The 26,991-nt window shown below is 40.0% G+C and overlaps 1 protein-coding gene across 3 annotated transcripts; it reads left to right on the top strand.

Moving 5' to 3' along the window:
• Window positions 1-18,282: 18,282 nt before the first annotated feature.
• Window positions 18,283-24,610, top strand: LOC130432844 (SLIT and NTRK-like protein 5). 3 transcript variants are annotated; one of them, XM_056762405.1, is made up of 2 exons: window positions 18,283-18,951; window positions 20,408-24,610. In XM_056762405.1, exon 2 carries the CDS (start codon window positions 20,465-20,467, stop codon window positions 23,066-23,068), a length of 2,604 nt encoding a protein of 867 aa, XP_056618383.1. In that variant the 5' UTR covers window positions 18,283-18,951; window positions 20,408-20,464; the 3' UTR covers window positions 23,069-24,610. The 3 variants fall into 3 exon arrangements, with proteins under 3 accessions (XP_056618383.1, XP_056618374.1, XP_056618393.1); XM_056762396.1 differs by lacking the exon at window positions 18,283-18,951 and adding an exon at window positions 19,448-19,748; XM_056762415.1 differs by lacking the exon at window positions 18,283-18,951 and adding an exon at window positions 20,170-20,310.
• Window positions 24,611-26,991: the final 2,381 nt, after the last annotated feature.

Raw genomic sequence — 26,991 nt, 5'->3', positions numbered from 1 at the left:
GGTGCTTGATCAGGATTGTGTTCCCCTCCTCACGAGACTGGAGACTAACATCTCCCTTCCACACTGAAAGTGTATGTAGTCGCTATTGCCACTCATCACGACTCAGTCGGTGGAAAGTTTCTAGGGCAACACGACCTGGTCACCAGGTTCCTAAGCAGCGAGAGGGCGGAATCCGCCTCATCTCCGCTCCATACCCTCTTGGGACCCTAAGTGGTCCTGGGGAGCCTCAGGGCCCCCCAAAGAGCCCCTCGGAGGTTCCGATCTTCCTCATAGAGTAAGACGGCCCTCCTGACGGCGCTCACTTCCTTCAAGAGGGTAGGGGACCACCGAGCATCCTCCGTGTCCCTGGATTGCCTTAAACTCGGCCCTGGAAACTCTCACGTTATCTTGAGACCCAGGCCCGGATGCGTGCCCAAGAAGTTCCAATTACTCCCTCCGGGGCCAAGTGGTGAACTTGCAGGCGCTCCCCATGGGGGAGGAAGACCCAACCCGATTAGTGTTGTGTCCAGTACGTACTGGACCGCACGCAGAGCTCTGAAGCTCTGACCAGCTCCGTGTCTGTTGGAGGACAGCAGAAGGGGAAGGCTGTCTCCAAACAGAGGCTGGCGCACTGGGTCGTGGACGCCGTTACGACGGCATCCCGATCTCAGAATCTCCCATGCCCATTGGCAGTGAGGGCTCACTCCACACGGAGTTTAGCCACCTCCTGGACACTGGCAGAAGCGCCTCTCTAGCAGACATCTGTAGAGCTGCGGGTTGGGCTATGCCCAAACACCTTCGCAAGGGTTAACAACCTTCGCGTAAACCCGGTGTCAGCCCACGTCCTGCGTGGCGACATGTAGGACTGGCATCCGGGGGGGCGTATGCCTGCGAAAGCACCTTTCCACCCTCTAACAGGTTGGGTCAGTGTGCTATTTACCTTTTCTTCTTACCCGAACACATTGCTAAGAAACTGGTACCTCACCAGCCTCCCTTCTTACCCAGACACTGGTTAAGAATAGGCATTCCATCCATCAACAAACAAGCACCCCCTGGGGGCTGGCTGGGCAGAGCAGCCTTCCCCCTTAGGCCGGGATACCATGTGAGCTATCACAGATAGCTCTAACCGGACCTAGTGCTACCGGACGTCTGTAACACCCCCTCCGTGGGCTGTTCCGTCTGATGTATCCTCATGAGAATGGTTCCCACTCCTGGTAACCCATGAGCTTCCCCAGGTGGGCCTCCACCTCGCGGTTAACTACTCAGTCCGCACGTTCCATGCGTTCTCCTCCAAGGACGAGACCATACCTATATCCACCATATTCCTCCCCACGGGTAGGAGGTGGCCTCTGTAGCGCTTCTCTGATTAAGAGTCGCGCTTACCCGGTGTAAACTGATCTGGACGGCCTCTCGCCTATAGAGAGCTAAGGCCCCGTCCGTGAAAGTTACCGGTCAGGGCTGTACCCATCTTTCTCCAAGAAAGCTCTGGAACCCCCCGACCACCACACTGGAAGGTTACAGTCTCACGAAAGCTTCGAGATGACACGCCCAGGCTTGTTACCGTCGCTTCGCTAGAGATTGTGACGCGATACAGCGTTGTGGCGTTTTCCATAGGCAACCCCATCTGTCGTTCTCGACACAACGTCGAGAGACCGACAGAAAGGGAACGTCTTGGTTACGTATGTAACCTCAGTTCCCTGATGGAGGGAACGAGACGTTGTGTCCCTTATGCCACGAACACGTATCGTATTCTGCTGCAGTTTGAGAGGTCTCAGGCTCTTCAGAACAAAGGTAAGTGAATGCTGCACGCCGGCCTCCTTTTATACCGGATTTCCGGGGGCGGAGCCCGGCATGCAAATTGCATTCGCCAAATTTCATTGGCCTTTTCTATAGTAGTCAGAGTTGATTGGTTCTCAAGGGCGAACCCCATCTGTCGTTCTCGACACAACGTCTCGTTCCCTCCATCAGGGAACTGAGGTTACATACGTAACCAAGACGATTTTTAAGTACCTCCTTTAAAGATGTGCCTTCCAAGGGAAAATCATGCATCACCAGCAAACAAATGTTAGTCTTTGTTTTGTCGATTCAATGAGACCCGCAACAAAAATTGACTAATTTCAGATTTGCACAAGACACAGAGACACACATCAGTCCATCCTTGAGAAATCAATGAAGCACCTGAAATGTCAGTGACAAATCCTCCTTAAAAAAAGAAATGCTTAACATTTGACCATGAAGAATAGATAAAAGCTGTCCCTTTGTTTTTACGTTAAAATGCAAAGTCCTTGCATGAGTCTGGGAAGTTCAGAGGTTTGTTATTGCTTTTTGTGAAAGAGATCTCTTGTCTTCTTTCACTGCCTTTGTCCGCTCCCTCACTGTTTAGTGATGTGTCAGAGAAAATGTTGAAACGTTTTGAATAAATCAGCGAGGATGTTGAAGACTGGGCTTATTGATCTGAGTTTGGCCATTAAAATGTGGCCGTATGTGCGTGCCCATGCATGCGCGCGTGTGTGCTTGGGTGTGTGCGTGTGTGATGAAGTGATACAGAAAGATAGAGAAAGAGGAGATATTGTAAGAAGGCAATTTACAAAGGTATCTTAGAGAACATGTTGGACTTTGGCTGTCATAGTGGGCAAAGATGTTTCATTATCTGGACTTTGTAGAGAGGAACCTCGGAGGGTGAAGAATTCATGGTGGAGTTTCAGTTCAGTGAGTAAAAGTCAATCAGACTAATGGTCAGAATGTAAATGAAGAATCTTGTCCAAGACTTTCTTGGATGTGCACGAGTCATATAAAGTCTTAAAATTGTGAATTTGCTGCTCATTTTTGGAGCCCACACCTACAGTAATCTCAGTCATCTTTTGTGTTTCAGAGAAAAGACTAGGGATGGGTATCGAGAACCGATACTATTTTGGACCAGTACATAATTGGGTCGATACCAGAGTATGGATAAGCTTGATAACAAAGGATACTGTTAGCCATACTTGAGTTGTTTTATCTCCGTGTGTTTGGGTGTTAAATGGTGAATTAGAGGCTGCTACTGCCTGTCATTTTCTATCCCTGAATGATGTCCGAATGGCTGAAGTTTGCTCAGTTTGCAGTGTGTGTGATATCTAGGGCCATATGATTTCCGCAATGTATTTGTAATCTGCTTGTTTTGCATGTTTATGAGTGAAATGAGTGGCATGGTTGAGCTTGTGGAGCTTTCAGCGTCCACGTTTCACAACAAGGAAGCTTCCGTCAAACAACCCTTTGCGGCAACCCGTCAAAATAAAAGCCCTTTGTTTGAGAACAAGTTTGAACATTATTTTTAATAATTCGGGCACGGAGTACTTTAGTAAATTAAAGTAAGTGTGCTAGTAAAATGATAAAAAATAGAACATATAATTAATAAAATATTACTTCCTTAGAAAATAGTACTAAAATTTATGTAGACCTAAAACCAGAAAGGAAAAAATAAATACGGTCTACCAGCCAAATAAACATAGTGATGTAAAGTAAATATGCTGAATTACATCATGATGTGTTTCTATCCACATGGTATGCTAAGGAACACACACATGTTTTTTTATGTGGAATTTTCTCTTTGCTCAGAATCATTTGTAAACTGCAGATATTAGCTCATCTGTAATAAAGAAACTTAAATTGTTTAACATCTTTTCACGTCATGTGTTTTTACATTAAATTATTGAGCGTAGTATCGATAACAGTTTTGATAAGTACCGGTATCGATAAGCAGTGTCGATATCGATAAGATCTTAACGATACCCGTCCCTGGAAAACAGTCAGTCGGGTTTGAAACAATAAAGATGAGTAAAAGATAATATATTTTTAGAGAACTGTCCCTTTAAGGTGTAACCATAAGCTGAAAAAGCCTTTGTTCTGATGCTCTTGTATGTCTGAGAGCTGGCTAAACTGAGTTTCACTGAAGAGGAATGAATTTTAAGCAGATGTACTGGAAGGTTTTGACCTTTAGAGTTAATAACTTGTCACTGGTTTTTGTGCTGACAGATGCAGTCAGTGGCCAAAACACAGACACGGTGTATATAATAAATCGAGTTCAGCCCAGCTCTCTCTCTTCTCTCTCTTATTTCTGTTTCTTGTATTATGCACGACACCAACTACTCACAGGTAACTTGTTTTTCGATGTACAGCAGTGTTGTTTGAAAAAAAGATGCTTGATCATTCAATTTTACACTGCATGTCTGAGATGTATATCATTCCAAAGAGATAGAGTTTTGAAGGATTTAGTTAGGCAATTGAATACGCTCCAGTCTGTTTCGTGATAAAACAACATGGAAGAGAGAAGTTGAAGAGAGTTTTGTCTGGTTTGATTATATGAACCTCCGAGCATCTCGTTCATTAAACTCTCATTCCACGCCTCAGTAATCACTCAAGACCACGGCGTCCACAACGGTCCCTGATCAAACCGTACACACTTAGAAAAAAAAGAAAACTGAGAGCAATTCAGCTCCTAATCCAACATAGAGACACTTGCTTTACTGTCGACTGATTTCAGTTCAGTAGAAATAATAACACTTTCATTTGACAACACATTTTGTAGGGGGCTGTTTTGGGCCGCGAGATGAATGTTTGTTTAGCTTCACATTTGTGGTGGACTTTAATGGGAACTTTATATGTTGAGAGCTAGAGTTTAAGCTGTTATTGATCATTACTACACGGCTCGTTTGAATACTTGATTCCAAGGGTTGTTATTTTCAAATAGCAACCCCTCAAATCTAATAACACCCTGTAACTCAGATTCTGCAAATCATTTTGAGTGGTGAAGTTTAATATTACACAAAACATTATTTTAAATATGTATTTTAATAACATATATGACATTATATATACAAATGATTAAACCAATTTGCCTGTTCTGAATGTCGTTTCTTACTTTAAAACCGAAACTAAACAGCGTTTCCTCGCGGAAGGTCTGCATTCAGTAAAAATTAGCTAACTAAAAATTTCAAATTCACATTTCATGTCCAGTTTATTTCTCATGTGGCAAGTAGTCGTGTAATAAGCGGGATAATGTACAAGCAGTATTTTTTCATGTATTCTTAAGTCATACAAGAATGCCAATGAGGAAAAAACGCAAGGCTGGAATCTATCAGATTGATTGGATCATGAAAGTGCATTACAAAAGTAATTAATGGAGAAAAGGTTTATGATTTTTTTTTTTAATTAAACATTTAAAGCAAATCTGGGTTAATTTGATGATTTTTTCACAAATAATGCGATTTGTTGTGCTTTCAAAGCACTATGACTCAAACTTATTCGATTAAGTAATAATAACTGCCAACTAACACAATAAAAACATGACTTTTGAACTTAAAAAAAACTAACATGAGCTAACATGATGATTAATTGTAGAGCGACAGAACAAACCCCCCTTATATCAGCCACACCCTCAACCCGTCCGTCTCCACCCTTCAGCCACACCCCCAAAGAAGTGGGTGAGAAAGAGGAGGGGAAATCTCATACCCACTCTCTCTCTCTCTCTCTCTCACTCTCTCTCTCTCTGTTTCGTTCATTCATAAAATTTGAAATGTTTAATATTAATTCTATTGATTTGCATTATTTGTAGCGTTACCAAGGCAGTTGTTATATTATAAAAGTTGAAACTGTGAATGTAACGCAGCATTTTTTAACCAGTGCAAATCCACCCGAGTGTAAACATGTTGAGATTCATTGCCGTATTACACTACAGATGTGCCTAGTTCAGTAATAATATCTTTCTGAAAGAACAAAAGCTCTTTTCATCTTTATTTTGTATGGCTTTGAAAGCCGAGCTGGTAAACTCATCTGACACGAAAGCGAGTTGAAAGACTCCTCGCACCCGTTTCTCACCCCGCACATATGGCATAATTTTATAAACACTGTCATGTGTGTTTTTTTTTCATAAGTTTGGCGGCAGTTTACCTCCTTTTAATGTTCTCCTCTGGATGCTGTCAAACCTTATGACATTTTAAATGTTGCACATCTGTAGAAAGAAATAAACGGTGAGAGGAAACTTGCTTCAATGCATTTACTCGTTTTTATTTATATATCTCCTTCTCTCTCTTCTTTTCTTTTCGTTTCCAGTACAAACAAGTCCGTGGACAGATACGATTGTATGCAAATAAAATCTCACGGGAACAACATCTGACAAGCCCTCGGGAGAAAATCAATACGGAAAACAATGAACGAGCCACTCGCCATAGACAAGACAGGTTCCCCTCTCAAGATGCCAAAAATATATTCCGCTGGTTATTAAAGTGTGTCTTCACGAACCTGCCAAGGACACAATTTTGGGCTTAAATGCATTCGTAATTAGTTTTATACACATTTTAAATGCACGTGGATGGATTATGGTTGTTGACTGCCACGGGGGAGCATCCCAATGTTGGGATCTCTTGTCACACTTGCGTTTTGTTTCCACAGGGAAGGAAAATACCCAAATGAGATGTCTTGAATACCTCAGTTGTTTCTCCGAGACCGCAGTGAGATTTAACGGAGATCAAATAGAGGTTTTTGCGCAAATCTCAAGCTTCTCAAATTGTCTTCTGAGACTGAAAAATCAGCGTCCCCCTGCAGAGTTGAACAAAACCTCTGACTGGGCTCCGATTTAGCAAAAGACCAAAGTCAGACATCTAAAGTCGTAGATTTCTGAGTGAATTGAAACGTTTCTCATCTTACCTGAGATATTCACATTCATTTGGCCTAGGCTCACCAATATACAGGGCCTGGAATTCATCTCTGGAAATGAGGAGGAATCGCTCACTTACATGACTTGTATGAGGGATTTATTAAAGTCAGAGAGAGCATTATTTGTTGTGTTAAAGTGAGGGAGGGCAAAGGAAAATGTTTTTGCTCAGATATTGCTCTTTTGTCGATTTGTTGGAGGTATTTCATTGCTCTGGAAATATAGAAACAAATTAAATTAAATGTTGGAAGAGTATGAGTATGTATTTTGAAGGGGTCAAATAATCTGGATTTGTGTAAATGTGATGAGAAATGTTTGAGATGGTTTTGGGATCTTCAATAGTATTGACTTGATAACATCTCTTCTCAAATTCTAATAACAGAAACATTTCTCAGGAGAAACATCTGAGACGCACACAAAACTAACTGTAAGTAAAAGTTCCCATTTGTTCTTCATTTATTTGACATTCATTTATCGAGATATCAAAGAGCTCTTAGTTTTTTTACTTTAGTACCTGCGTTTTATATTTTATTAATATAAATTCTGCTCTTTTAATTTTTTAAACAAGTAAAATTGATAGATTTAAATGTAAACTTTAGAATTTAGAAAATAATTTAAGGTAAGCTCTAATGTGTTTGCAACCAACAATAAAAAAGTTGTTAGGCTGTTTTCAGACTTGACTTCTTTTTCGACAAGAAAAAGTTGATAAAGTTGCTTTTATATAATAATAAGAACGATGGCAGTGTTTGGTTACAAATAGCAACCGCACGCCATGACTTCGTCGTCAGCATCTGTGCACGAAGGCAGGAAACAAAAATAGCGTAACCACAGACTATTTGAATTATAAACCGAAAGCGTCTTTGCAATAACCAATCACATATTTAAAAACTATAATACTAATATCTCGATAGAAATGAAATCATAAGTTATTTAAAGTTAAGCTTACATGTATGCAAAACTATCCTCCAACGGCTGTTTCGGCGCCATTTTATTTTTTCGAGCTTGAGCCTTCTCGACTAGTCACGTTCCTGCAAATTGATATGGAAACGACAAGCTTCTGTCATTGGTTAGCTGTGTAAAAGGTGCTTGATTAGGGCGTTTTTTCCCCCAGAAAAGTTAAACTGTTTTCTACCTCAAAAGACATCTCGGGACGTTTTACTCCATAGGATTATAATGTAAAACAGATGCTAGGCTTGAAAATAGAAGTCAAGTCTGAACACGGGCTTAGATGTGTTGTTGTTAAATGTTCTTGTAAATGTCAATGTCACCAAACTCCTCTCTCTAGCCGTATAGACAAATAAACAGCACATAAATAAATATACTTTCTAAATTTTTAAATCTAAGAGTCATAGCGTACTGTTTGTTTACGTCTCTTTTGAAACTCCGATGACAGAGACATCTGTGACCTTTCTGACTCTTTTTCTCAGGAGGAACAACTGAGACGCACATGAGACTTACTGTAAGCAATCGTTCCCATATGTTCTTAATTTATTCTTATTGATGTCAAGGAGAAATTATTGAGATATAAAAGAGTTTTAACTTGTAGTTTTTCTTTCTTCTGGGTTTATATGACATCACAGGAAATTATGAATATCAATGCAATCTTACCGTATCGACAGTTGTCTTTCTGTGGGAATTTAAAAGAAACATTTGAGTCAAAGTTGATAAATCATAACTGTGGTAAATCCTCTGAACATCAGTGTATGAATATAAAGACATTATACATAAATATGAGAATGTTGATATTTGGACACTGTAAACATGTGGTTGAATGATCCTGTGTGGTAATTGCAAAAATGCTGGAGGTGAATTCCCCAATGGGCGATTTATTGCCTGCTTGATTTATTTGCGTTTTCAGAAAAGGGCGTCCTTCATGCTCTTTTTTCATTCTAAAGACAGGGGCTTAAAATGAGCCGAGAGCGCAGAAAGTGTTTCGCTGGGGTTTGGAGGGTTCGAGCACGATACGGAGAAGTGAATTCGTCAGATGTGAAGGCGAGCATAATTGCAATCAGGCCGAGCTCGAAGGCTGGGGATGCCGTCTGGATGACAGCGTGTTTGAGCTCCACGTCTCAGCTGCTGTTAGTCCACACAAAAGAGTCTTTCAGAGACAGCGAAACAATTATCTTCTGATTGGGGGATTTGATGGAGTTCGTGACATTTTTACGATTCAACGTTTTCCAAAGGCTGGCCTTGCGTTTCATGCTATATTGTTATCTAATTGGCTTGTGTGACTGTACAGTACGTGGAGCCGTTTCCATCTCAGTATGCGGTTAATTGATTTAATTTATAAGCTCTCGTCTAATGTAAGTCATCATCGTTAGGTTGAAGAGATAATAAAAAGAGACATAACTAATGGCAAAGATTAGAGAGACAAATCAAGGTGCTTTACCCTCAGCGACGCCACATAATGAGATAAACAGCTTTGGCATTTTTTACTCTACGGCTTGTGAGCAGTAAATCGTTTGTTTATGCAATGACAGTTTGTAACTTTAAACTACATTAAGAAGAAGCTTAAAGGGATAGTTTACCTTAAAATGAAAATTATTTCATAATCTATGTAATTACCCCAAACCTGTATGAGTAGGACACACAAGAAGATATTTTGAATAATGTCGATGACCAAACAACATAGAACTTCATTGACTTCCACTGTATGAACACAAAACCACTGAAGCATTTCTCAAAATATCTTCTTTTGTGTTCTACAGAAGAAAGACTCACATACAGGACTTGAACCACATGAGAAATTATGTTATATTTTTATTTTCAGACATTTCTAAGCATTGGTTTAAGTGTCCAAATATTTGATCCCTCCCTTCTTTTGAACATACTTACTTATGAGCTTACCAGAGTTTACTTTTCTGAGGCATTAGATCTCTTTCTCTTCACAGTGGGCCCCCCCTCTCTCTCTCTCTCTCTCTCTCTCTCTCCTTCTCTCTCCCTCTCTCTCTCCTTCTCTCTCCCTCTCTCTCTCTCTCTCTCTCCTTCTCTCTCCCTCTCTCTTTCTCTCTCTCTCTCTCCTTCTCTCTCCCTCTCTCTCTCCTTCTCTCTCCCTCTCTCTCTCTCTCTCTCTCTCTCACTCACTCACTCTCTCTCTCTCACTCTGTCTTTGTCTTGCTCTCTCTCTCTCTCTCTCTCTCTCTCTCTTTCTCTCTCTGGACAGTTGGTTCAGCCTGGCAGTGATGGCTCTCCACAGAGATGAGAGAAGGCAAGTTTCAGTGGGCAGAAAGCATCATGGGAAAAACTCATCCGCCAGTCTGCCGTGTGATCTCATGCCCAGAAGCTGTGAAAAGGGCCAACTTCATCAGATACTTCTCGAAATCCATGACCTGTCCAGTGTGAAGCGCTGGCCGCAAACAGAAGAAAAGGAGGACTGGTGACTGAGATACGGGTGAGCGTGAGACTCCGGGGATGGGAGAGGTTGTTGTGCACCAAGCTGCTCTTTATCAATTTCAATTCAAACCACGACATCTAAAAATGCTAAGAGGTGTTTGAAAACATGTTGTTCAGAGTTTGCTCAGTTGTTCAACACATTCACTGCCGTTCAAACTTTTAGGATCACTTGGCTGAAATGTATTTTGTGATCTGAAAAATTTCCCTTTAAATATTTTTGTTGACATCAGCTTGATATTTTGATGAAATTACAAACAATCTACAAACAATATTATTAAAAAAGTGATCCCAATAACTTTTGAACGTAGTGGCCCTACTTACGTCTGAGTTTGACATTTACTGTATGGATTTGACTGATACTTTAAACCAAAACGAGTCAAATCCACAAAGAGATTTTTCCACTTGAATGCGATACCGTTCATCGTGAATCAAGGCAACGTTCTACCCCTTCTATCTTCTATCAGGTGAACATTTAATCATCATATTAAAAAACAGCACATGACTGTAAATGATCAGTGCAAAACTTAAGTCATCATTTTCCACACGCTTGATTTTCTTCGACTCCATCTTGCATGGGGTTTGTTTGTGGCAGTGCATTGTGGGTTTTTCGGTGCAGTACAAATGCGACAATGCTTCATATTTTGTCTGCAATAAGATTTCTCAAATGACGCTGTAATTGACCTGCGATTGTATCAAAATCTGACTCCCCGTAAGATTATGACTCCCTACGAAGGTTAGGGTTAGGATTAGGTGTGGGGGCGGGGCGGGCTTTAGAGATAGGGACCAATCACAAAGCAGCATCCTAAGTGAATGAACCAATCAGAAGTAGGGGAGGAAAATCTCACGGGGAGTCAGAGTCGAACACCGGCCATCGCTTTAATCTGACTGCAATGTGTGTGTCGTTACATAACAAGAGAATACAAATCCCCCATAAGAACCCAAAGACTGAAAGATACTGTTTGTTTGATATTTTAGGCCATTTATCATTTATTTTGATGAGTTTATAGCTTTTTAAACAGCGGGCTTTGTCAATGCATGTAACAAGAGTTTGTAAACGATTCTGACAGCCACCGTCATCTCGAAAAAACAACGCCATTGAATGCCATCGCAGGCTCAGAATGGGATTTCTCCCGTTGAGAAAGACAAAACCAGTTCTCTAAGTTCTTTCATATAGTCCCGACCAGCAGGATTCAAATAACAGGCGAAGAAATCAATGATCCACACATCACGTAATAAAGTCGCGTTATGGAAAGCTGTCCCAGCAGGAGCTCAATAGACTCTTTCCACAAATATTTGCAGCGTGAAGTGCCGACCATATTTTTGGATTAGCTACAGACGGCAAACAAAATAACTTGCTTGATTTAAATAAAAAATATCACAAACAAATAGATTAAAAAATCCAGTGTGATAGAGCTACAAATGATGCTTTGATGAATTCAAACGTTCTTATCAACTGATAATGGAAAAACGGGGAAAGGCGGTAATCGCTCCGGAAAATTGATTTGCGGCTGATGATATTCTTATTCGTTTAGAGGAGTGGTTTTAATTAAGCGCCCTGTTTAAATTAGAGGACAAATAGTTCCTCTTGTGAGTTAAGGAATCTGCTCATTTTCTTGCTGTTTAATAGGCAGCAGTGAGATGGTTTATTCTTCTCGGAATGGAAATCTAATGGCAAATAAATGAGATGCTCTCACCAAGAGACGCAGATTAATGATGGAGTTATTAGGCGCTATTAGTCTTCAGTTTTAAATATGCTAAATAGATTATTTTGTTCATTCATTGCTTGAAGGATCCAAAGGTTTGAGGGTGCGCTGGGGTGGTATTTCATTGATTTAATTTCTGTACTTTTAATTTTTTTAACAAGTATTATTATAGATTTGAATTAGGGCTGTCAAACGATTGATCGCGATTAATCGCATCCAGAATAAACGTTTGTGTTTACATAATATATATGTCTGTGCAATGTGCATATTAAATTTGTTTTCATGAACACATACATGTACATATTTAAGAAAATGTATAAATGTTTACATTTAATTTCATTGATTGGTCAATGTAAATAAATACATTTTAACATTTTAACATCTAAAAATATATACGTGTGTGTTTTTGTGTTTATTATACAAAATGCATATGCACAGTATATAATGTAAACACAAACTTTTATTCTGTATGCGATTAATCACGATTAATCATTTGACAGCCTTAATTTGAATATAAACTTAAAAATAAATGAAATATAATGTGTTTGAAAACAAGAATATAAACATTGTTAGAAGTGTTTTTGTAAAGTATGTTGAAAATGTCAATGCCACTTCAACTGAGCTGTAGTGTCAAATATACAGCACATAAAAAAATATACTTTCTAAAGTTTTGAATCTGAGGGTAACAGCTTACTGTTTGTTTGTATTTGTGTGTATAGTATGATTTATGGGTTCCATCAGACAGATAAAGTTTCAGTGGTTTTCACTTTAGAAATGTCTCTCGCAGCAGTGTAATGTAATGTAGAAGGTACAGAAGCTGCACTGATGTGTGCTCGGAGACACACTTCAAAACCTGAAAAAAGTCTGTCACTAAACAAGTATTTGTGTTCTTTAAAACATGCTGTTTACAAGTACCTTGCATTTAGCCTCACCAATGTGTTGACAAAATATGTTTCCTACTAGAATAAAGGACAGTACTCCATAAAACATCTGCTTACATTCAACTAAACATAGTGAAACTATGTCAACTATACCTTTAATAAAATAAGTACAGTTTACTTCAAGTTTATTTTATTAAGAAAAGCTCAAGTGGATTTTAAAGTATGTACATATAAGTATATATAAGTATATATATATATATGTACTAGGGTTATTTTGGAATGTACTATTTTCGACTAAATGTAAGCACTTTTTTTGTTTGTACTATAAGATGGATATCTTTTTTTTAGTACACTTAGAAGTAGATCTTAGAAGGATCCTCTCAGTAAGTATACTATTTTTTTTATTCTGTGAGTATTTTTCTTTAAATGTATTCCACACATAGTTTACTATTTATATCCATGATTATTTGTACACCAAGTATACTACTATGTTCCTATTTAGATTTTAATTTTTGTACTTTACAAATTTACATCTGTAATCTAAAGTACACTTAAAATATAGCTTCAGTTTCACACATTTTATTTACTATTGACCACAAGCTCCATCCCAGTGCTGTCTTGATAGTATTAAAACATGTACATTTATAAGACATCACGTTTTGTGGAAAAGTATTTACAGTAATACACTGTAAACATTTATTTGTTGTTTCGACTTTAAAAGTGAAGTTACCAGGCAGCCTTCAATTTTTTAAAAATATTAGTAATTACATGAATTTGATGCAACATTGTTGAATAAACAAAAAAAATTGAGGCAGCTGTGTAACTTAATGTTTTATTAAGTACATATCATTTTTACAGTGTTGTCAATTCAAACTAGTCAAGCATGCATCATCATGGTACTTGTAAACTTTTAAATCTTCTCAGATTTATTGTATTTTTTTGTCAGTTTAAATCCAAAAATACATCTAAGTGTCATTTTAAGTATATTTCTGAGAAGTTACCTTCTTTTTTATTTACTTATTTTTATATTTAAAAAGTATACTACCAACACACTTGAATAAATCTTTTATTTGCAAGGGTATGGTTTTTATTAAGAATTGTTTGTTGAAACTTGGACTCCATGTATAGTAAACAAATGATATCCATACTGCATTTCATTTCTGTTTTTATTGTCTCTTCAACTTCCCGAGCGACGCTGGCAACGCTAAGGCCTTGGGTTCAATTGGGTTCAATTACATACGATATTTAAATGCATTTAAAATTCCTGTCAATTGCAAAATGTAGGAAGTCATCATTACTTTTTGCAGTTAGGGAGTATAGGAAGTGTGAAGTTTATTTCTGTCTTTTCAGTGCGACATTGAGGTGACTCGCTGCTGCCCTCCCGCTCCATCTCTGCTTTCAGCAGTCGCCAACCGTCTCCGTGCACATACATTGTCCTTTATTTTGACAGGCTACGGTTTCAAATACCTTCCCCTTACTGACGTCAACTTGGATCGGTTACTCTAGGAATAAACATTTGGAGGCACGTTTCATCTAAATAAAGAAAGCGAGCTGTGATGGATCAATCCAAAAATAATTCAACTTTCAAAGGTTGCTTTCCTATCTGAGAACGCCGAGAATGATTATGTTGGCTGAGGTACGTGAGGTTTCGACAGCTGATGTGATAGTCAAAAATACAAATCCTGTCATCATTTATCACAGTTTGTGTTTAGACATTTATATATGATACTTTCTCTCAGCGGAACACAAAAGAAGATATTTTGAGAAATGTATTTACACAATTTAAGTCAATGTTGTTTGGTCATCAACGTCTTCAAAATATCTCAGGTTTGACATGACATGAGGGTGAACAAATGATGGCAGAATTTTCATTTTGGGTAGTTTAGCAAACGAGCACAGGGCGGTGAGTTTGTTGGTGTTATTACGACAGCAAAAGGCCACAAAAGGGCGAGTGAAAGACACGAGGTCAGAATGACATTATTCTTGTTGCATCTACGGCGGTTGTACTGCTGTGCATAATGTATTTTATTCTTTTGATTTCAGGTTTTTCTGAAGGGTGTTATTAGCGTCGCAGGATACGACAGGTCAGCGTATTACAATTGCTCACGTTTGAGGATTTGAATAAAAGCATAACTCGACCATAGCTCTTTGTGCTATGAGGATGAATGATACTTAAGACTGTACAGCTTTGTTAAGTGGAGGTGTGCTATTATTTTCTGAAATAAATGGTTTTAAAGGTCTGTTCCTGTGGCTCAGTTGGTAGAGCATTGCTCTCGGTTTTGCACGAACAGGCACATCTCACTTTGTCTTTAAAAAGGGTAACTTTCCCTGTCAGTATTATTCTTGATCTGCACTCAGTTTCTTTCCTTTTTAGCCCTGACTTCTGTTTTAACTTGAACCGTGCATTGACGAAGGCAGGCTCGTATATGGCCTCTCTAGGTTTTAAGGGTCTGTCTTACCTGTCAGACAGGTAATCTCTCGGTTGACATCCTACTGGACGTTTTACATCAGAGCTTCGGCTGATAAATGCTGGGGTTTAACTTAGAAACTTTTGATTACAAGCCTCTAAAAGACAAGTAATATAAGCAGAAGCCAAGAAGAAATATGCATCGGCGCACGGGCTGTAATATCCAGGAGTGATGTGTTTGTTATGTCCCGGTACATCCTCGTATGGTAAATGAAACATATATGTGAACTCGTGTTTTATTGAGGTGTGGTTAGGTTAAAGTGTGCTCACTGGCACTTTAAAATGAAATGAACAGTTGCTTCTCATGTTAATGATAATTATAAATAACTTTATAATTAAACATGTAATTTGTAATAGTAGATATAGACATTAGTACCCAACTATTATTTTGATCGAAAAAAAATGTGCCAATAAGTCTTTCATATATGCACTCGGTTAGACTTTTGACCTTTCATCAGGGCTGACATGATTTATTGGAAAAAAAATTGTGAGGTGACCTGAAACCTACGTGCTCGATCCCGAAATATCTAGATTCAGTGTTATTGACCATAAATTATGGCTTTATACTGATTCGACCTCACCCAACACCACCCAAAGTCAATTTATTTTATAGGGGTCACACGAGGAAGAAATATATTTTTAAAGTGACAGTTCCCTCAAAAATGAAACTTCTTTCATCATTTACTCTCTCATTTTATTCAAATCTGTATGACTTCAAATGTTAATAATCAAACAACATTGAACTCCACTGATTTCCCTTGTATCAACACAAAACCATTTCTCAAAATATCTTCTTTGTGTACCACTTAAAAAAGAGTCCCATTTAGGTTTACGACCGCATGAGGGGAATAAATGATGACTGCATTTATATTTTTGGGTGAACTGTCCCGTTGAAAAACGCTCATATTTCAAAATGCACATCCACACATGCATATTGTGTACATTTGTGACAGACACTTGTTTCAAGATACCTTAAAATGTAATGCAATATTTATTTTTGTATTTTTATTCATCTTTAACTCAAGTAAAACTTTGTTGTTCGATCACATGCACACACAGGATAACAAAGTTCATTCATGTGCGTAGGTAGTGCTGCATATATATTTATATATTTATACGCATTACAGTACAGTCAACAGTGTGCTCAGTTATATAAAATGCTCATCTTCAGCATATTCTTCCTTAAGAATCTTTCCCTACGCCCTCATAAATGTCTTATATTAGTCTCGAATTACCTTTAATTTCTCTTTTCATGGCCTGTGATGTTTGTCTTTGTTTCCCTGCCACTTTACACAAAGTGTAAAAGATGCTTCATCTTCAGAAAATGCTGATGGTCGATCCTCTGGGGTTGCTTATAATAATTTTTTTAGTTTTATCGTTTTATTTATTTTATATCGGGTTAGCAATTTTTCCAACCCTGAAAAGCTTACTATAGCTTTAAAACATGGTTGATTAAAACTAAATATACTGTTAAAAAACTATTTTTACAGAATTTTTCAGTATGTCTTTTTTACAAAATTGTAAACGTAATAAAAAAAACATTTTACTGTATTTATTATTTTAAAATTACAGGAAAAAACACAATTTTACAAGAAAAACAGAGGAAACCTTATTTTAAAGATTATTTTTGGCAACTCATTTGTAAAATGAATATATATATATCCTTATTTCCTTAAATTTTTTAGGGTATATTTCTTGTTTTTTGAGTCTACGAAAAATGTCAGTTTTTTTAAGGATGTACAACTCTTTACTTTTCATGCTTTATGTAGCATATCAATTTAGTTGATATGTTGGCATACCTTCAACAATCTTCTGAAAGTGCTGTGCGTTCAGTATAAGCACCATATTCTCACTGTAAGCGGAGGGACTTTCTGAACGATAACATTAATGGTATTTCAGTCGTGGAGATTTGTCCCACCAAACAGAAAATGTCCGTTACTGTACCCACTTAATACGATTAGCCACAGCCCGTGACTTAATTTAATGCATCTTAGTGGTTAATTTTAATGCTACGCTAAAGATGTCGTTGATGTCACAGCCGCTTACTGTCTTCATTGAAAGGAGAAGTGAGGAGGACGTCAGGAATTAGCATACAAAAGAGGACAAAGGAGGCGATTCCTTAGGACACCAGCACTTTAGCATGCTGGAGTTAATTCTGTTTACACACAAAGCTCTCAGTGGATCTTGAGGTGTGATTGAAAGCACTTATGCATCCGTGGCCATTTTTTTTCTTAGATGTAATTGTAGTGCATGTGCATGTTAGTATGCTTCTGTGAACGGTGACCCAAAAATGTATTCAGACACTTACGATGCATGGTAAAAAAATGTTCATTCCTTTTTAAAGATATAAAGTAAATACATGTGTAAACATTAGCATTATTGGTTGATATGTAATGCAATTCATATCATAGGGATAGTTAACTCAAAATAAAAACTCTCACTCTCAGGTCATTACAAATCTGAAGACCTTCGTCTGCAGAAAACAAAGAAGATATTTTGAAGAATGTTTGTAACGTGGTACCCATTGACTCCCATCGGTTTCATGTCTGTACAATTGGAGTGATTGGGGACCGCCATTGTTTAGTGATAAGAGGGTGACTAAAGGATGACATTATTTTCATTTTTGGGTGAACTATCCCTTTAAGTGCGGCTTGAATGTCCACATTATTTTTAGCAACACTGTGTGTATCACATTTCTGTTTACCTGACTTTGTGTTTCACCCTGCAGATGACAAATAAGCATTAAGGTTAAAAGCTTACCTGCTTTTAGCTTATCTGGCATTCAATCAGATCATGGATTAGTGGCAAAATCTTGCTTCTTGTGACTTCTGAAACAAAGCTGATCTCTCTGCCTTGAGGGTGGTTGATTGTCGTTTTCTCTCTAAAATAACATCATACAGTAGTTGTGTTGCGTTGAATGTCAATAAGACTTCATATAAATCTTATTGGAATGGTGAAATACGTAAATGCGAGGAAGCAGGATATAGGAAGTTAAATGTGATGCATGTACTGCTTACAGATGCCAAACGCGTCTTTAACCGAATGATACTGCCCTCTATGGGCCTCTCTTTCTCTCTCTCTCTCTCTCCCTCTCTCTCTCTAACCATGGCCATCACCCCTCAATTATTCTGCTGCGTAAAATAAGAGTAGAGTGAGGGGCAGTGCGCGAACAACACATTGTGCACGAAGCTTTTATTTCAAATCCTCTCATAAATATTCCACCCTGCCCCAAAAGTACAAGTGATCTGAGGACAGTAGAGCAACAGTGAGCCAATGGAAACCCAAGTTCCACTAGTTGAAACACTAGTTACAATTGCAACACATCTCCGAAGGCGGATTTACGGGAGCCGTTTGGCGAAGCAAAGCTAAAAACTATGAAACCAGCCAGCGTCGCGCCGGAAACATCAGGCGTCTGCGAAGAAATCGCATCCGGCAATAAACTACAACGCGACTCAAGCCGTACCACTCGCAGTCGTTTCGGGGATGCGTTCTTCGCGCGTCCGTTTCGCCGGTCCGCGCACTGAGGAAAGGAATAGACTGCTTCGCATTTGGATACACACATCGGTGGCATAGGCATTTTACATCTACTTGCCGATTGAAATGGACATGGGACGGGTTGGATTTGGTCAGGAAACGGAGATGCCCATCAAGAGAAATTCCTAAACTTGCCCCTTTTCTCTCTTTTGCATGCTGACCGTCACGTTTCCAGGGAGAGTTTGTGTAACACAGGCAGATCACGAACCACTTCACGGATTATTATACAGCCGTGTTAAGGAGAATCCAGCGTTTTCGAGGTTATGGATTGGTCATGATGTTTTCGAATTTGCCACATTTGAGCGGGTAAGAAACACGGCTTCGCTAATGCGTCTCATATCGGTTTTCTGCTGTCTGGAGCTGTCCGCGGTGCTGAAATGCAGTTATTTAGTTGGCGTGGGGAATTGGTGAAACCCACTTGATTTCTTGTCAAATATTCAGTTATGTGTGCGTTACACAACTTCATGTGTGCTGTATTTACGTCAGAGATTGTATTCTAGACCCTCGATGGTGAGGAATTACGAACGCGTTCCTTTGGAAAGACCGGCTGGGGTGAATAAATATAGTGGGGGATGAATGAGCTCTTGTTCGAAACGATTAAAATTGTGACGTGTATTTGTGATTTTTATTTGCATAGGAAGACTTTTCGGTGGTATTTTTATCATGCATGTAGTATAGCGCATTAGACTTCGCTCTCTGTGAATGTGTGTGTGTGGGTGTGTGTTTGCGCGTCCAAGTGTGTGTTTATGCGTGCGCGTCTATCTTCGAGAGAGAGAGAGAGAGAGAGAGAGAAGAGGTTGATTAGCATGAATACAAATGCTTCCACACATGCCGGATACTCATGAAAACGGTTTAAAATAGTCTGGTTAGCTCCTCAACGATTGATATGGAATATAATCTATGACGACGCGTTTTGCTTCTAATCGACCCGCGTCTTTGTCGCCTGAAGGATGAGCTATGACTTTCATATATAGCTCTCGCGTGCAGGAAGGGAAATTTATCATGGACACTCTCATGAAACGCGGATGTGTCGTTCACTGCATATGGCTTAACTTCGATAGTCGTTGAGAGTTGACATCATCTGAAATCGTCGGATATGTGGGGTGAGTACAGGAGATTTTTTTGCATCGGGGTCTCTGCTTTGGCGAGAAAATAAGTTCGTTATATTTCCGGAGTGACGACTGCATGGATTTTTTTGTGATCTTATTCGTCAGACGTTATAAATCCATGGAAACCATGGCGATGTCGGTTTGTTCAGCGCATGAGTAACCGGGTTTACATGTTACCTCTGAGTTTAGATCATTTGTAGGAAATGCATTCCCAAATTGCGCATTGGAGAGTGGATAGTATTTCTGCCAGTCGATGCTACTTTCATTTGCAATGACTCGAGAACGTTACGTTTTTTTCGTTCTCGCGTGTCTTTATAAATATGCTCGAGTGTGAAACACAGATTATGGTAGAATCTGAAACATCTCGATCGTTTTATACACATAATGTAGTGAATAAATCATTCCGTATGTGTCACTGAGAAATGCTTTAAAATATAGATGTCATTTATTTATGAGCTCTTGAATTGAGAAGTTTAGGCATTGGAGCCATACTCATCAGTTATTCAGACCAGCATCTGCTTGTGCATTAAGTAGGAACATTTTGCTCGTGTTAATGGTAAGGATGGCGGTGTTTATCTTTGAGTTTTAGTTTGCAGATAGAATGCTTTTATTTCCCGTAACAGACATTCATGGCTTCTTTTTCCTTTTTCTAGATGACACCCCGATCTGCAGCTGCACTACAGTGAACTGGGCCATTCCTGCACAAGAAAATGCATATCTGGATACTGAAAATAATATTGCTGCTTGCCACATCTCTGAGTCTGGTGGAGATGTATGACAGTTATGGGGAAATCTGCAGGAATCTGTGCACTTGCGAGGAGAAAGAAGGCATTCTGACGGTCAGCTGTGAGAACAGAGGCATTGTGCGGCTGTCGGAAATAAACCCGGTGCATTTCTCCACCTACCATCTTTTGCTGACGGGCAATTTGTTAAAACGATTATCTGTCGATGACTTCATCAACTACACTGGAGTTACTATTTTGCATTTAGGCAACAATGACATATCCGAGGTGGAGACCGGCGCGTTTAACGGACTCCAGGGATTAAAGAGATTACATTTGAACAATAACAAAATAGACATGCTTCGGGACGACACTTTCGCCGGACTGGAGAGCCTAGAATACCTTCAGATTGATTATAATTTCATTAGCGCCATCGAGCCCAGCGCTCTGAGCAGGCTTCATCGCCTGACCGTGCTTATTCTAAATGACAATTTGTTGTCTTCTCTGCCCACCAACATTTTCCGGAACGTGCCCTTGACGCACCTGGATCTCAGGGGGAACCGATTAAAGATGTTCCCTTACATCGGTCTGCTGGAGCACATGGACAAAGTGGTGGAATTACAGCTGGAGGAAAACCCGTGGAACTGTTCGTGCGAGCTCATAGCGCTCAAGGCCTGGCTGGAGAGCATCGCCTACACGGCTCTGGTGGGGGAGGTGGTCTGCGAGACTCCTTTCAGGCTCCACGGCAGAGACCTCGATGTGGTCTCCAAACAGGAACTGTGTCCCCGAAGGGCCATATCGGAGTACGAGATGCGCCCACCGCCACCGCTCAGCACCAGCGGCTACTTTCAGACCACGCCGGCAGCCGTGACGGCATCGGCCACGTCATCGGCCGTCCTCCGCTCCTCGTCCAGGCCCACCAAGGGCACGCGGCAGTCCAGCAAAACTAAGTCCAAGCCCACATCTCGAATTCCAGCCAACCCCTACAACTACGGGCCCATCATCGCTTTTCAGACCAAATCTCCTGTGCCTTTGGACTGCCCCACCACCTGCACATGCAATCTGCAAATCTCCGACCTGGGGCTAAACGTCAACTGCCAGGAAAGGAAGATCGAAAACATATCCGACCTAAAGCCCAAGCCATACAATCCCAAAAAGATGTACCTCACGGGGAACTACATCCCTGTGGTACGAAGATCCGACTTCGTGGAGGCCGAAGGATTGGATTTACTGCACCTGGGAAACAATCGAATTGCGCTCATACATGACAGGGCCTTTGGGGATCTAATTAACCTACGTAGGCTGTACTTGAATGGGAATTTGATCGACAGACTCACGGCAGATATGTTCTTTGGGCTGAAGAACCTGCAGTACTTGTATTTAGAATATAATAAGATTAGAGAGATTGTAGGCGGCACCTTTCGCTTCGTGCCCAACCTTCAGCTGCTTTTCTTGAACAACAATCTTTTAAAAACATTGCCAGGAGGCATCTTTTCAAGTCTGTCTCTCTCCCGGCTCAACCTTCGCAGCAACCACTTTCAGCATCTGCCTGTGAGTGGAGTTTTGGACCAGCTGAAGGCGCTGGTCCAGGTAGACCTGTTCGAGAACCCGTGGGATTGCACGTGCGACGCCGTTGGCATGAAGATCTGGTTGGAGCAGCTGAACACCGGAACGGTGGTCAACGACGTCAACTGCGTGACGCCCAAGCGGCTCGGCGGACAGGACATGCGGGCTGTGCCCTCGGAGCAGCTGTGCCCGGATTACTCAGACGTCGTCGTGTCCACGGTGCTTCCATCCGAGGAGCCTATCGGCGACAGGATCACCACCACAGACACACCGATGAGGTTCAACACCACTTCCAGTCACGTTCCTTTATCTGTTCTGATTCTCAGTCTCCTCCTCGTTTTCATAATGTCAGTCTTCGTGGCGGCTGGCCTCTTCGTGGTGGTGATGAAGAGGCGTAAGAAGTCTCAGAGCGACCGCACCAGCACCAATAACTCGGACGTCAGCTCCTTCAACTTGCAGTACAATCTCTATAGCAATCGCTCCGTCCCCAAGGTCAAAGCGCCGGCAGGCCACGTCTACGAGTACATCCCTCACCCGTTAGGTCACATGTGTAAAAACCCCATCTACAGGTCCAGAGAGGGCAATGCTGTTGAGGATTACCCTGACCTGCACGAACTGAAGGTCACCTACAGGAGTAATGCGGATGAGGACCAGGAGGTGACCTTGCGGACCCCGGCTTACACCGTCAGCACCATCGAGCCCCGTGAGCAGCCATCTCCTGTTCAGGACGCGGAACATTTCTTCAGAGGGATTCTAGAGCCAGATAAATCTCCGTCCTCTGCCGGCGGCAGGTTTGAATATAAGTACACCGGGCCCGTCCCGTACACGTACCAACCAAACTTTGACGTCAGACGCCAGTTCTTACATCCCGAGGGAATACGAGACACTATGCTTTACAGTACGCCGCCAAGTACTGTCTTTGTGGAGCCCAATAGAAACGACTATTTGGAACTAAAAGCAAAACTTCAAATTGAGCCGGACTACCTCGAAGTTCTTGAGAAACAGACGACTCAGAGTCAGTTTTAAATCTATAGATGCAGTTAAAGCATCCCCCCCGTACTCACTCAATCTGGAGGGTGCCTTGGCACAACAAACACTAACTTAACAAACAAAAAAAATCCAAACCTTCAGTGGGGTGTGCCGAACTATGTTCCTTTAATTTCAGAGTCACATGGCATTCATGAAAATGAAATAGAGCTCGCTGAACTCGGATGCGATTACAAACTGTCAACGCAAAATCTATTTTTTTAAGATAAAGATTGAACACACGTGAATCTAAGTGTACAGGTTAATCTCACCCAAATACATTTTCAGGAATATAATCACACAGATATTGTGGGTTTGGTGATGGGGAAAGGGGTTTACGTAACAGAAAAAAACAAACAAACACTATACAGCAGTGCATCCAACCGAGCGGGACAATTTCTCTGCTTTAGTCTGTAAGTAAGTACTGTATTTATTGGTATACTCTTTGCCATGAATTTTTTTCGATGCTCATCGATATTATGTGTGTCACCATGTCCCACGATTCTCTGTACGAGCATTTTGTTTGTGGTTTCCGATCACTTACTGTAGCTTGCATTGTACAAGTTGCTTTCTTTAAGCAGTGGCACACCCCAACGTGGAAGAAAGACTCTGCATCATCAACTGTTTCAAAGGAGAAGTGTCTTTGTATGCTGTTCTGCACTTTTTCGGAAGATGGAAGGCCATCGGGTCTTCCCAGCTAACATTAGAAGAAATATTATATATTAAAAATGAATATGAGCATTCATTCTTAATATGTATTTTTAATATGTTATATCGAAATTCATAAATAATAATTGAAGTAATAATTATGTTGTGTAATACTGATATTTTAATGTAACACCTATTTTTATACAAGCATTCGCGGATCCTTTCCCCTTATCGTTTTCATCGTTTTGATTGCTTTGCACTTATTGCACTATATTGACCAAAATATGTTTATGTCATTAATAAATATGATGTCCGGTTCTTATAAAACTTTGTCGGGAATTCAAACAGGTTGTTTCTCGGCTGCCACCAGGTGATGGTTGCAGGATTGTTGAAGTTAATTCAATAGTTGTAATTGATTAACAGACCCAACAGTGAGTGAACCTCTCAATTCTCAGACCTTGTCTCTGTGTGTGTGTGTGTGTTACACAGCGTACATCAGGCTACACTAAATAAGGTCAGCCCTTACTTATTAAAAAAACAAAACATGTAATCAATAATGGCTAATCTTACTTGGGCTTATTATAGTGATAAGATGTTACTCTAACAGGACAGATGTGATAAAGTTATTTGTGTTCTATATGCATTTGGAGGATATCCCTTTGGAAAATTAAGCATGGTTTTATTTAAGAAAAACTGTTGCATAGCTGTTTTCTACTCATGAATGTGTAAAATAGTCAAAGAACGACAAAATCGAGTCAAAATTAAGATATGCGTTGAAACAACCCAGCACAGGTTCATTTACAACCTAACAGTTTGTTCTGTCCATATTCTACACAACCATAGGTTGAAAACAATCCAACATAAGTGTAACCATGTTTTTGACATATTCATTTCAATTTGTGTCAGACAGTAAAATGTAAATGTTCATTTAATGTTGAATCAATGTTGTGCATAACCCATCTAACATTGATTTAACATTAAATCAATTATCTTTTTAAAATAAAAATGGACAAACCCAATCAGTGGATTAAAAATGAACCTTTGCTGGGTTGTTTTAATGCATTGCTGGGTGAAATATAAACATTTTCTGGGTTAGATTTGTCCATTTTTGACCCCACGATGGGTGGAAATAACGTAACATTTTTGAGTGTGTGCACACTAACAAATGCATGATTGAATAAAATGTGGACTAAACCAACTATCGCTTTATAGATGAACCTATTCTGGGTTATTTAAAATCAAAATGGTTAATTTCATATACTTTGAATAATGTTGGGTTAATTTCAACCCAGCCATGGGTCATGGGTCATTTTCTTCGAAGCAATAGTGCTAGGTTGTTTTAACCCTTTGTTGGGTCAAATAAAACAAAATCTAGGTTAATTTAACCCAACTGTTGGTTTTGTTAAAATAACCCAACATGTTTAGGTCTCGTTTAATTTATGACCCAACCATTTTTCTTGTCCATATTTTTGAGCCAGTCTGTGAAAATATAAGATTGATATCTTTATTATTAACTGAGTAAGGTCATATCAAAGAAGGAAATGATGGTGAAGTTAATGGTTGATATCGAAACTTTGATGCTTATTATCTCATTATTCCATTTTGAGGCTTTGAGGATGACATTTTATCCTACAAATAATTTGAAAACAACCCATCTTGCACTCATTTGGACAACGCCGGACTACGATATTGGTGAAGGCTGTTTCCGCCGGTGGATTTGAAAGGGCTGTGTGGAGTATTGAGAGATGATGCCGACCTGGCTCTCTTCTCAATGATAAAGAGCTCTGCTTTGTACCCAATGCTTCTCTGGACTCAAGGGTCCTATTCCACTTTAAGCTTGATGTGGATCTTTTTATAGCCATGGAATATGAAGGCTCCATCCGTGGATGAGGGGCTTGAATGATTTGGGCGACCTGACAACTTGTCTTGGTAGCTTGAAGAGTCTGAGTCATGAAGTTGTAAAGCTACAAAGGGCTTTCATGAGAGGACAGACCTTGGCCTGGCGTTGCATACTGATTCACCGCTCGGGGATGTTAATCTAATTAATGCGAAGCGGCTTGATTGTCAGGTGACGTGCGTTTCATCCACATGTGCACATTTTATTCATGTCGGCTCGATGTTATGAAGTGACGTTTTTGAAGGAGTCACTGTGTTTATTTGTCTTATGTTTTAATCAAGGAAAGCGGATTTCACAAAAATATGTTTTTCTTTCAATTTCTTGCTCAGTGGTGTTTCTTTTATAGCTCAAAAGATTTGATTTCGGAGTTCTGTTTCATTAAAGAATCAAGTAAGTCTCAGATGTTTCTCCACTTAATTTTACAATTTATTATACTTTAAAATGTGTGAATGAATATAGGAAGGTTGTGGAGATCTATTAATCTGGATTTGAGTAAATGTGATGAGAAATGTTTGAGTTGATATTGAGATCTTCACTAATATTGACTTTTGATTGCAGACGAGACAAATGTGATCTCAGTTTGACACATTGTTGACATCTCTTCTCAAACTGTTGTAATGACTGTTGTCAGATTTCGGAAACATCTGAGATGCAGCTGAGATTAAACGTTTCTCAATGGTCTATATCCTCAATGCCTGTTGTTTTTGCTTTCTGAGTGCATTTGTGCTCATCGTGTTATAGGAAAGGATGCATTACCTTGTTTTTTTTTCCAGAAAAGATCAACAAATATCCTCCAAGTCCACAAATGATGCTTTTTAATCAGCACAAGGGGCTTTTGAGGACACGGCGTCTCATTTTCCCCCTCATTATTCGGGCCGGGGGATGGCCCGCGATTGAAGACAAGTTCAAGGAGCTCCGCCTAATTGAGAAGGCAGCTATGATACGTGACAGGCACCAATGAGTCTGTTGATTAGTTTAATCATGATATTTAATGAAACTCTTCGAGCCGTGGGGAAACGCCAAAGTGCCATCATTTCAGAGGTCTGGAGTCATTTTAATCCTCTGTATCCACGCTCCCTTGCAATGTATTCAAATTATGCAGCGAATGGTTTAGGGGTTTGTTTCTGCCCATGTTTGTCTTTAAAATCAAGTGTCCAGGAGATTTGGACTGCGGGCCAGACCCGATTTGAGCCCCTGGAAGCACATAAAGTGGTTTGTAAAATCAAAGCGTTTGGATTGCATACTTGACTCAGACAAATAATAAAGAGCTCCGCTCGTGGCCAAGTTCTTGGATGCTGTGAGAAACACAGTTAGCCATGTTTATGGACTGGAAACTGCCAAGGGTTACCATAGCAACCAGACACCTGTTGGTTACTGG

The sequence above is a fragment of the Triplophysa dalaica genome, chromosome 2, assembly GCF_015846415.1.
Source record: "Triplophysa dalaica isolate WHDGS20190420 chromosome 2, ASM1584641v1, whole genome shotgun sequence".
NCBI classification, from domain to species: domain Eukaryota; kingdom Metazoa; phylum Chordata; class Actinopteri; order Cypriniformes; family Nemacheilidae; genus Triplophysa; species Triplophysa dalaica.
The sequence above is the reverse complement of the archived record's forward strand: the minus strand, read 5'-3'. Positions and strand labels throughout refer to the sequence as shown.